This window comes from Phascolarctos cinereus, unplaced genomic scaffold (assembly GCF_003287225.1).
Source record: "Phascolarctos cinereus isolate Bilbo 61053 unplaced genomic scaffold, phaCin_HiC Scaffold_4;HRSCAF=312, whole genome shotgun sequence".
Lineage (NCBI taxonomy): Eukaryota > Metazoa > Chordata > Mammalia > Diprotodontia > Phascolarctidae > Phascolarctos > Phascolarctos cinereus.
In genome coordinates, this window is record NW_027555847.1 from 523,675,389 (window position 1) to 523,688,778 (window position 13,390).

The following is a 13,390-nucleotide window of genomic DNA, read 5'->3' on the forward strand; positions in this document are numbered from 1 at the left end:
CAGAGTTGTTTCAGCAAAGCTCCTTAATGCATTGTAATACAATGGGAATTTTTTTTTTATTGGTTATTTTATCTTTCTGGGTTGTCCTCTCCTGGTATCCAAACTTCAGGTGGTTTGTCTTAACCTGTGTGTATCCTGAAAAGAGGAGATCACAAGGTCACAAGACTCTTTGGAGCTGAAAGGCACCTTTGATTATTAAATCCAACTCTCATTTGATGGATGAGATACTAAGCCCAAAAATGGTTAAGTGACTTATCCAAAGTCACACAGGTAGTGTATAATAGATACAGGATTCCTGGGGAGAAATTCCAGTTGGCTTTTCTTTTAGTGCATGATAGCAGTAAGGCAGGGACACACCTTTGGGCTGGTTAGGTTATAATGGGAACCAGCTTTTAATAATACCCAGCCCCAGGCTCTGCCAGCTGATAACAGCTGACAACATAAGTTTTTAGTTTTTCTTCTCATTTTAGTTAGGAATTCATAACAAAGAAGGAGACATACATGCAAAGTGTTGGTAGTTCTAGGGAGGGTACAAAAGCTAGTCCAATTATGATTTTACATATAATAGTTAACAAATCAGTCCCTTACTTTGTACTGTTTATGATTTGGACAAATAGCTCTAGTTATGATACTTTTTCTTTAGGATGAAATTTGATACTTTTTGTTTGTTTTTCTTATAGAAGATTATAATTACTTTGTATATAAAAGAGTAAGCTACTTTAGTTACCCTTCTCTGAGATAAAAATTCCATTCTCTAAGATTACCAACACATGTATAACCTCATATCCTTTTGGCCATGATTAATACTAATTGCTGAGTTATGGGGTTAATTTCCCATAAGACTCAAACGGCTTTACAGAACTATAAATTTTTGACATATCTGAAAAGCAATAGCTTCAGTGGCTCACAGGTAATCAGTTCTTGGGAGAATATGAACAAAGAATAAGCAATTTTTAGCTCTTTTGTTTAAAAACATTTTTTAATGTTTCAGATTGCACATAGATTCAAATAAAGTTTCTGTAAGATTATTTTTTGCTTGGTTCAAAGAATGATTTTGTACCTTAAGACAATGACTGAGTGTTATAAGCCCTTTTCCCCCTCTAACTTGGGCATTCAAGCAAAGTAATTGAGGTCTTTTGCCAGTATTTAGAGACAATATGTAATAGATTATTCCTGCTTCAGAAATCCAAATGTAATAAAGCTTGCTCAGAAGCAGGCTGCTGCTTAGGGGAATCCAAATGCCTCCATTCCTTTTCAGGTGACCAGCTGGACCACTAGCTGTCAGATGTTCTTCCTTAAATGATTACAGTATCTTTCCTCTTGTCTTCTTCATCCATCAGCTGATGAACAGTATGAATTACTGTCATTATTCACGAGTATGTTTGTTATATTGTTAAGTATGAAATGTTCCTTACTTGAGCTAAGTGGCTAATAAACATTCTGTAAATAAAGCAATAAGCTTAACTTAGATGAAAAAAATAATGGTTTCTTTTTGAGAATGCTTGATCTTCATTGTAAATGTTTACAGTCATAGAAATATAAAGAAATCTGTTGCCTGGTCTGACATAAGTTCCCAATGGAAAAAAAAATGAATAGACTTCAGTAGTTAATAATGTTAGCAAATGTTTTCCTCCTTCAAAAAAGGGTAACTAGAGTATTCTTTACAAAACATGTTAATTTCTGTTTTCTGTACTCAAAGACTCATTTGGGCAATGGGGATTGTTAGCTGCCCATAGATGACACGTGTCAGAAGACACAAATTGCTTTATTTTGATACGTTTAGTTAGTGGATCTATAACATGACTGGGGATGTCCTACCATTTCTGTTCCTTATTAAAATCACTAACAGAGCCACCAAGTGAAAATCTTCTGTTTGTTTTATTAGGGGGCAGTATTGTGAAAGTTTCCATTTTACTTTAGTAACTTTGTTTTATTTCTAATTTCTATACCTCTCTACCATTAACAGAACCTTATGAAATTAATCAAAACTCAGAGAGAGCTATTTAGATTTCAGTTCCATTAACTAAGTTCCTCTTGTTTTTTTCATATATTTATTTACTAAGTACCTTCTATGTGCAGGGTGTCTCCACTCAGGTTGAAACCTATGCCAACAGAGCACAAGGTCTAACACCTCCTACACTGCTGGAAAGCCTCGGAATAGGTCCTAAAGATGTAGGCACCTGAGGCACCCTCTAGCTAAATTCAGAGGTTCTTCACTAGGTTAGTTTGTTGAACTGGGGTGAGGGGGTGGGGGTGGGGTGTAATTGTCACTCCTGATGGCCATCTGCTAAGATGTACAGAAGTCATGATGGATGGAGGGAACCTATAAAGACAAAATCACAAATCCTTGAAGTATTGGCATGATTACAATGAAATACATCTGTTATGAGGGATAAAAAGCAATAAGGTACAATCCCTGTCTTCATGAAACTTAGATTATAGTGGGGACTATTACATGTGTGTAGTAATAACTGTAAGTGGGATACAATGTAAAATTAAAGTAAGAAGTATAATGCCAGTTACGAGTAGGTAAATATCCTCAAATTAGAGGTGGAGAGGAGAGCAGATAAGGATTCATGAAAGGGGTTTGAGCAATGGACAATTTTTGAAAAAAGGGTAATATAATCAGAGCTGTCCTTTCAGAGGGTCATTTTTGCAGCAGTATGTAAGACTGCAGGGAAAGAAACTAAGGTAGCAAGACTATTTAGGGAGCCACTGTAATAATCCAAGTAAGAAGCAATGAGGAGGAAGATTAGTGAAATGGTAGCAGAACAGAGAAAGGGAGAGATTTAAGAGATGGAAGTAGTGATTGACTTAGGCAAGTGAAAGAGGGAAAGTTTCAAGTCTGAGTGATTGGGAGGATGGTTGTGCCCAAATCCAAAGTACCAAATAGGAAGGAAGAAAAGGTTAGATTGAAAAATTGAGTTGTCTTGTACAAGACTGTGATTGAAGTACTGTGACGTCCAGGTCAAAATAATTAAGTGACAGTTGGAAATGCTAGCTTGGAATTTTAGGAAGTGCTCTATAAATGTTTTTAAGATCATGTAAAAAAAATTTGAGCATGCATAAACAATATGTGTATATTTATGTATAAATTATATGCATATATACATAGTGTATATATTATAAAACATACATAAGACACTAAAAAGGATAAAGATAAAATAAAATAATCTTTAAATAACCTTATTGTATTCAATGGTACAAACATTTTTTGTTGCTATTAGTAATTTTAGTGAGAGGAAAGTGAGTATGCTTCATTATTTTTGAAAATCTGTTTAACACATTATAATACAGCAATTCAAAAGTCCAGTTCTAAGTTAAGTTTGGTTCTAAGTTCAGTTAATTTTAATGCATGATTTTAACGAAGGAGGTAAATCTTTGGCTGCACTTACTAAATCCTGATTTTTTTTTTCTTTTTCTAAGTAGTATTTTATTTTTTTCCCCAATTACATGTAAATATAATTTAACTTTCATTTTCATAAAATTTTGAGTTCCACATTTTCTCCCTGCCTCCCTTCTCACTCATCTCCCTAAAACAAGTAAGCAATTTGATATAGATTATATAGATATGCAATCATGCAAAAGCTATTTCCATTTTAGTTATGTTGTGAAAAAAGAAATAGCTGGAAAAAAAAATTCAGTTTGCAAAAGAAAAAAACACAAAAAAAGTGAAAATAGTATGCTTTGATCTGCATTCAGACTCAATCAGTTCTTCCTCTGGATGTGGATAGCATTTTCCATTATAAGTCTTTTGGAATTATCTTGGATCACTGTACTGCTGAGAAAAGCTAAGTCAGGTACAATACTGATCATCCTACAATGTTGCTGTTACTGCATACAGTATTCTCCTAGTTCTGCTCACTTCACTGCCTGATAGTCACTTTCTAATTACATCAAGCATCATACAATGGTTTTTGCTTAAATTCAGCTAATAAATTTTTATCTTCCCCAATTCTATTCAGTTGGTCTTGCAAGCTGTTGCATTTTTAGATGTTTAACAATTGAGTTCAAAAGCCATTGAACATTTTGTTTAGAAGACTTTTTCAAAAGATTTGAAAATTATACTTCCAAATTTTTCAAGTATAAAGATGAATTTTCATAGTGAATTTTAATCATTTTTAGCAAAAAAGTATTAGTTTATAAATGTCTTGCTAATCATGACAGCTTCATATAATAATTAGTTAATCTCAGGACATACTAGATATTTGGAGTAAGGTTCATAATTAAGGATAATGGATGGGAATATATATTTCAAATATTCATTTTGATGCAGTAATTTCAGTTTTTTGCATCCTTCTTGTCAGATCTCATTAGTAATTGTTTCACATGTAATGTGGCTGACAGAATTCATACCAGGAGTAAGAGAACTGTCAACTCTGCCGCTTTCCTATTAGTTACCTGTTCACAAATTATTTGTATTGTCTTCAACCCATGATTTCTTTACGATAATTTTTTTTAAACTATTTGTCAATATTGTAAGGGTTAGTTAACTGCACACAAATAAACTTCAGTATACTGAAAGTAAGCAAATAAGTGAAGGTGACACTGTAAACCCCCTTACGTATTTAACTCTTGGTCTTTCTTCAAGATATCTTGCCTACCTTACAAGGCTCATTGTCATTCAACATAGTGACTGAGAGTGCCAATTACAATCTATGTATTAACAGTAAAGCTTTTAAAGAATTTAGATAAAAACAAAAAGTTCTGATACTGTCATCCAACACCTTAATGTATCAACTTATACACTCTAATTTGGAGACTACTAATTTAGAGCTGGGTTTAGGTTGGAGGTAAGAGATGTGAGACTGTGCCAAATAGAACTGGAAATGAAATACTCTATTTGCTAAAATTGCCAAGCATAATATAAGCAGGTCACAGGAATGATGTGTAATCCATCCTACTTTATGTACAGCTGACCATAATGTATATAGACAAATCCCACCATCTCCCCATCCCTGACCCCCCAGTGTTTTCTCTCTACTTGTCACTCTAAATCCATGACATTTTATTTTGCTTTATACTAATTTGTGTGTATCTCACTTCCTCCCAAAGATGACAGACTCCTCAGATTATGCCTTGTGCATCTCCCTCAGTACCTAGTATAATGCTTAACACATAGATGCTTAATAAATGCATGAATTTGAATTTCAACATAAGTGATTTGTTGGGGAAAAAAGCCACCAGTTTTATTAATTTTATTAATTAATTTAATAATATATGCATATATAAACATGCACATTACAAGTATATTTATCATAATAATTAATTGATTGATTTTATTCATTTTATGGCAATTATCCAGGTTAAATTATCGTTAGTTTCAATTAAAAACATCACAATTGTCTATTAAGCTTTTGCTATAAGCTATATATTGCAAGTTGTATATGATTTGACTCATAGTGAACATAAACCCAAGAAACAACTAGGTTTATTACAATAGATTTTTTTCTGTAGTACTTTACAGTGATTGTTAAAGTCATAATAACTGAAATGTTTGGCTTCTCTGGTTACCAGAAGAAAAGATTATCCTATTATTATTAATTACTTGAAACAACTATCCTCTTACTGAGGACATTCTAATTGGTTTTTACTTTTCAAAAATATTTACTTTGTTTTACTTAAAAAAACAAAACAAAATAAAAAAACACTCCCACAACATAGGTCCAGAAGGGTATTTGAAAGATCATCTAATCAGTTTCCTGATCCTAACTCCCCCTTTTTAAAAATCAGTCATGAGACACTGACTGTCCAACTGATTAAAATATAAAGTTCAGTATTCATTTAATAAAATCATTGCCAAGGGAACGTGGCAGAATCTGAGATTAAAAACTCAAAGTATCTTGAGTTATGCATGTAAGAGACACCATGATGAATGACCATTAAAGGCCATTTATATGTTGTAAAAAATTGAATTATTGAAAGCCTTTTACACAGGCTACTTTGAAATTATTCAGTAACATTCTGTGTAATTTGTTTTTCAGTTAATACCTCACACACTAATCATAGCATTTATCATAAGTATTAAACTATTCAATGTATCACTTGGTAATAAACAGTACATCTTTATTCAAAAATAACAAGATTTTTCTAATATTCTTAAATCTTTTCCTTAAAAGAACATCTGTAAAAATTCATTATTCTTAGTGTTTAAGGGAAACTATCTGAAAGGTAGAAATATATGAGAAAGACTGATTTTTGTTTGACCAGGCATACTCACATGTTACACATCAGAATTAGGATTCATAATTATTTCAGTAGGTTACAAATGAATGGTGTAGACTGAACAGTGACAGATGTAAAGTTCTACATACTGAAATTCAAAAAATCAATTGTATAAATACAGGACGGGGAAAAAATCTGCCTTAACAAGTTTGTGTGAAAAAGACGTTGGAAGTTTTAATTGGCTATAATCTGGATAGGAATGAGAAGTTAGATGTAATAGTTTGTAATATAAGTCTTTTCTAATATATGTATGTGCATATATAAACATGTATAACACAGGGAATATTTAGTATATATTTGTGTCTGGAAGGGAACAAGGCAGGGAGAGAGAAAAAAAAGTTCTATGAAAATATAAAGCATATCATTTGAAACAGAATCATTGTGCTGAGCCTTGGTCAGTCTAAATTTCTAGTAATTTGGCCAGTCCTGCCTTTTAAGAACAGAATAGTAACAAATCTGGAAAACGTCATCTGGAGAGCATCTGGGGGTTTTTAAAAGTGAAGTCTGAGAAATAAGAGACATGAGGAAGGAAAAATCACACGTGCCCTTGTATGTCTGAAGGACTATCATCTGTTACAGGGGATAAAATTATTCTACATTCATCCAGAAGGTAAAACTTGGACCAGTGGAAATTGCAGGAAGATAAATTTCATATCCATATTTGTAACAGCTGTATGTATGTTACTTAGCTGCCCCGTAAAAAAGAGGAGGTGGGTTTGTTGTTCTTTAATTGTATCTAATTCTACATGACCCCATGGATCATATTGTTCATGGGGTTTTCCCAGCAGAGATACTAGAGTGTTTTGCTGTTTCCCTCTCCAGGTCATTTTATAGATTAGGAACAGAGACAAACAGGGTTAAGTGACTTGCCCAGAGTCACCCAGAAGATCAGTCTTCCTGACTTCAGGCCCAGCACTCTATCCATTGTGCCACCTAGCTGCCCTCAACCTTATTTTATTAGTGAAGAAACTGAGACCAAGATATATTAACTTACTTGCCAAAGTTACACATATTTCCAACTTACTCATAACTACAAATACGTAGTACCTGAATCTTCCCAAACTAAGATGTCATAGTTAAGGGTGCCAACTTTCCTAATGTCAATATTTTGTACTACACTTCACAGCTACTACAACTGTATGCAAAACTGCCACTTTAGCATTACAGTGGTACATGAAAGAAACCATTTCAGTATATAGCAGGTTTTAAAGATATGTATATATGTGTGTATATATATATTTATATATACATATAGATTATAACAACTTATTTTCTTAGAACATAGTCTCTTTAATATAGGAATTATCTCCAGTCCCAGCAGAACATTTAATACTTGGTCTACATAAAGGTTAAAATGTATATCTAATACTTGCTCAAGTGGTTAGAAATTAATATTCTCTTAAGCCATTGAAATGTTAAACTCCTCTAACCTTCTAAAAGACTTCACATATTTCTTAGCTTCAAGCAAGTGAGATATTGAAGTCTTATAAAATATTAATTTTATCTTAAATTTCATTGTAACTGTGGGCAGATACACCCACTGAGAAGTTTTCTATTTTTCACTTGTTAGTGAGTACTTAAGTTTCAAAAGGCAGGCTTTAATACACTATAGTGGAAATATATCTCCATTTGAATAAAGAATATAAATGGTAGCTTATTACAACAATGTAATACATAATCCTCTGATATGGAAGAAAAAAGAAAGCTTTAATATTCCATTGGGAATGCTTTCTTACCCTCACAGCCACTCACACCCATTCCTAGGCACCCTTTATCTCCTTTACCACTCATCCATTCTTGCCTACCTTTTCTCTTTAAAACATGATGATAATTTTTTTAATATTTTATTTTTTCCCAATGATATATAAAAACAATTAACATTCAGTTTTTTGTTTTGTTTTGTTTTTTTAATCTAAGTTCCAAATTTTCTCCCTCCCTCTCTTTACCCTTCTCTAAGACATCAAGCAATTTCATATAGGTTAAACATGTACAATCATGCAAAACATATTTCCTTAGTGATCTTGTTGTAAAAGAAAACACAGACCAACACACACACATACACACACACACATGTGTGCGAGTGAAAAACAGTATGCTTCAATTTGCATTCAGACTCCAGCAGTTCTTTCTCTGGAAGTTGATAGCATTTTTCATTGTGAGTCCTTTGGAATTGTCTACCAAATTCTTCTTTTCTCCTTGCCTAAATATTTCCCTTTTCTCCTTTATTCATTCTATCCACTTAGATTTTGCCATCTGACCTATATTCTCTTTGCCTGACATCTGTCAACTATTTTCTTTTTGAGTCTTCCCTAATTTAGGTAGAGATTCTCCTATTTGATGGTGACTTAGCACAACATTAAACTAAACGTCCTTGGTAAGACAGGGGTATCATAGTTTGCCATAATGGGATGCAATATTTTCTAAGACATCAGGTGCAGTGGCACCAGCATAGAAGAATAGAAACACATAAATTATGGTATGGAACTTAAAATTACTGGATTGCTGTTGAAGTGAAGTGCCAGTAGTGCTAACAACTAAGAATATGATTCCCCGAGCTTTAAGAAGAAAAGAACTTAACAGATAGGTCCCAGTTAGAAGAAGAGAAGGAACAAAGTAAAGGAGTCAATGAGGCTTCTGAGCACTATGAGCCAGTCCCTGTAGGTGAAGATCTCAGCCAAGACCTCTCAAATCAAATTTTTGGCTAGGAGACTAGTACAACACCTGGCAAGATGGAAAAGGCATCACGGTTGAAGAGTTAGTTTTCCAACTACCTCTAGAATGCTAAAAAGATAGTTATATAATCAATCATATCTTTATTGTGCTTAGATAAGAAAATCAACAAATGGGTTGTTTCATTATTTTAATGGATCTGTTATCTTTATTCAATGGTAACCACAAAAGGCCTTTTCATACAACATGATTTCTTTTCCATATTTTTCTACAGCACCTCAACAAAGGGTCATCCAACAAATTTGAGGTCTTAACTATAGGTACTTTGAAACAAAGAAAAATATTAAAATAATATATAGAATTTATAAGAGTAGGTTAATCATAAATGTTTGCTGAAGTATACTAAATAATTAAACATTTTCATTTCAAATGCAATAAAATACATAAATAGGTAACCTGTTAAAAACACTACTAGTTTTGGGTTTTCATTCTACATATTCACTTCAGATTGTAATTCCACATCTATAATGATATCAAAAGGCAAACCTACTACATAGAAAGTCCTCATTTTTCAAACTTGGTTTGTAAATTTTTCTCAGACTAACGTATCCTAAAACAATTCTAGATTGAATTTGTAGGTCATATGTTTGCAAGTGCCACAAATTTTAGACTGATGTAGCAATAACTTATTTTCATAATGCCTCAGTATAGATGGATCATTAGATATGTGTCGTATAGCCAGTAAAAGAAAATCAGTTTATTTTTTATCGTATTTGTTCCCCTCCAAAAAACATGGTACTTAATTTCCATCCTATTTTAGTAGGTGTTCAAGAAGTCAAGAAATTTAAACCTTTTAATATTCATGTGGTTTTTTGTCTGATTCTTTGTTTTCTGGCCAAGAGACTTGTTCTGTACTTAGTAGTGACCTGCTTTCATAGCAAAAATATGTATTACATAATAAAACTATTTAAACTGTAATTTATATCAAACTGGTACTGACCTCTTTTGCATGCCTTTTTTGTTCATCAATGAAGTACTAATTTTAATATCATTGAAGAAAAATCCCTAAAGTCAGTAGGGTTATAAATTTGTTAAATCTAGTATTGGCTGTTCCTGAAAACTTCATAGTCTTTCTTAGATGTTCTTTCTCTGGGCATAATTCATAAGAACCAAGTATTTCGTACATTAAAGTAAAGCATAATCTATTATATGGATGCTTTTAATCTGTTTGTATAGGCCAGATTCTGGGCTATACTTAACAACGGAGAGCTTTACAGTCAAGGAATTAGTATTTCATCAGAGTCTAAGACCAAATACTGTAATTCAGTAAATTCTCAAACTGCAGTTATTAAACTACACATAGAACCTTTACAAATGTGATTTTACCTCATGAGCAATTAAGTAGTTTAAAAAAAAAAGACCTTTTTATTTCATGGATGTAAGATTGTTCTGTTCATTCTGAACAAATTCTTAAATTTCTGCTATCATATACGTTTGGATGTAACACCGAGGAGAGAGAAATCAATCCAGTACAGGTGTGGGTAAAAGATTCTTGATATAATAGCATTCTCTTAAAACTATTTTAGTAATTTAGAACCATCTATTAATATGAAATTCCCACATTATAGGTGACAAATTCTCTTTAAAGAAGGGGATCTTTATGGGCCAACTTTGCAGGGCTAATGCCGATGATGATAAAAAGCATTTTAGAGTCTATTTTAAACCTTTACCTTTGCTATTCTGTGTTCCAGTATTGGTCCTTATGATTGTCACAATGAGAAGACGGAAAAAAGAGCCACTGATTTTTGATGAGGAGAGGGATATTAGAGAAAATATTGTCCGGTATGATGATGAAGGTGGTGGTGAAGAGGACACAGAGGCTTTTGACATGGCTGCTTTGAGAAACCTGAATGTCATCCGAGATACCAAGACCCGAAGGGATGTGACACCAGAAATTCAGTTCTTAAGTCGACCAACTTTTAAAAGTATCCCTGATAACGTCATTTTTAGGGAATTTATTTGGGAAAGATTAAAAGAAGCTGATATAGATCCCTGTGCTCCTCCTTATGATTCTCTACAGACATATGCCTTTGAGGGAAATGGTTCAGTAGCTGAGTCACTCAGTTCTTTAGATTCCATCAGCTCAAACTCTGATCAGAATTATGATTATCTCAGTGACTGGGGGCCTCGTTTTAAAAGACTTGCAGATATGTATGGAACTGGCCAGGATGGCTTATACTCATAGCCTTGGGACCTTAATAGGAAATGCACTGAAGAGAAACAAACAAACAAAAAAAGAACAAACACAAACTCTACTTATTGGATTTAAAAAGGGTGTAAATATTTCTCCATTTTTAACTGTTTAGGTTTTGCCTTGGTGAAGCATATCTTCATTAGACTTGTCCTAGGGACTGCACTGACCACAGATGCTGAGCATTTGAAGGCATTTTGATAAAAGGAAATGCTCAGACATATTCAAATAGATAGCAATCCTTATATACCTGCAAAGGCAACTAACCCTTTCTGAATCAGTAGTGCACTGTGATCTTGATGAGCCAGTGATAACCCTGTAAATGCCTTCCCAGTACCAGTATGTCTAGATGTAAAGTTTATCTCTCAGATATAATGAATGAAAGAAAAAATGTGGTGCCAGTCTAAGGAGTCTTAGTTCTTTATACCAAATCTTTTAGAGTGATACCTGCAGCTTACTGGCTCATGACATCTAGCAGAACTTTATTGCTTTTGACTAAAGAATCCAAAATTACCAGAAATATTTGCAAATGCCTAGCTAGGTACTCATTGCCTCAGTCTATTCATCCCACCAAAACACAAGTACTCTAGCATATGCCATCATAATTTATACTTTTAAAAAAGAAAGAAAAAAATTATAGTATCTTGCAAGAAAATAATTTATGAAATGGTCAAAATAAGAACTGGGGGAAAAATTCTCAAAATTAAAAACCATCCTTAGATGCCTGTGTAGGTATGGGGGGGAAATTGCTGTCTATTCAGTTTTTATTATCTCTTCTGATTTGTACAGGAGAATTTATCTTTTTTTTTTTTGACACATGGTGTTATATTTATTTTGGAGCCCAATCTCCACAAAATTCAGGTCCATTTTACTGCCTCACAGTATTAAACTCATCAGAACATGCTGATTTTTCTCCAGTCTCAGCTACATGAAGGAAATGAAGCATAGAAATGAAAAAATTACAGTAAAGCAACTGAGCCCCACAGTCGTTCATGTCTCAGAAAGGAACACAGCTACAAGGGCATACAATTGTTCTTCTGAGCCATTAGAATGTCTGAAACATTTGAATAAAGTATTTGTACCTTGTATTTTGGAAAGAAGACTACAGAGGGAATGGGGAGTATCTTTGAATGGAAGATTGAATTTTCGAGGTCATAAGTTCCCTATGCTCCTAAGACTTACAAGAACTTGTTTTCCCCTAGCGCTGCCCTGCTTTGCTGTTGAAGCACTTCAGTTAAAGACTGCTTGAAATTTCTTTCCTATGTTAAAAAACATAATGCTATTAACTTCAGAATCCGTCTTTAAATCGTGATGCAAATAAGTAAGTTCCCCAAGGAATTAACTTCACAATGCATAATTTCTGTACTGGTCTGGGAGTGCCAAAATGAGGAGGATGATTGCAGATGGTCAAAATATTGTATAATTTTGAAATAGGATTTCTTAGAATAAGACAACTTTTTTATGATTCCAATAATATTTATACCTATGAGCTTTCATGGTTTAATACTAGTTTATGATGCATTTAATCAATTAAGGAAATTTTTTTTCTCCCTCTATTTTAAAAAGATTGGTAGTTGAGTTACTAATAAATCTGGAGATAGTGGGCACTGTGTAAAAAATGGTGTTCTAAAAGTTTCTTTCTATATGAAATATAAATATGTTGAGTACATATGAGAAAAAAGGTGTCTATGAAAAGAGTCTGTAATTTTTGCAGCCCACCATTATAAATGAAGTATGTGAAAGTGGCCTTCAGCTTCATCAAAATAAACAATTCAACAAATTTAATTATCTGAAAATTTCTTTAATTTTGGTAAAATTTTACAAGACAGTCATTTAATGTCATTAGATCTGCCACAACTTGTATCAAAGAATACATATACATGTGTTGTGTATATATAGATATACACACACATATGTATGTATGTGTGTATATACATATATGATTTTATAATGGAACTGAAAAATAATGCTCATAATTTTAGCCAAACATGTAAGACTTTCAATAAAAAAGGAGGGGGGGAATGAAGCTTACCCTTCAGTAAAAGCAAAATGTGCTGCAGGAATTATATAGGTGTTAAATCATCCAGGTGCTGAGAAAACAGTTTTATAATAATCCTCTTGTTTGCAAGAAGATAAAATATTTTAGTACATTTGGATTATGATGTCAAAACTGCTGATTGTTGCACATGTCACTAAATGGAGTTCTGAGTATATTAGAAAAGGAATATCATTCATCTTGCTTTT

At 33.1% G+C, this 13,390-nt stretch overlaps 1 protein-coding gene across 1 annotated transcript in view; it reads left to right on the plus strand.

Moving 5' to 3' along the window:
- The window catches only part of CDH7 (cadherin 7), a 193,323-nt gene extending 180,392 nt beyond the window's left edge, over positions 1-12,931 (plus strand). The window contains exon 12 of the mRNA XM_020985615.2: positions 10,647-12,931. Within this exon, the coding sequence (XP_020841274.1) occupies positions 10,647-11,140 (494 nt within the window). The 3' untranslated portion in view covers positions 11,141-12,931. The remainder of the gene's footprint in view (positions 1-10,646) is intronic.
- Positions 12,932-13,390: the final 459 nt, after the last annotated feature.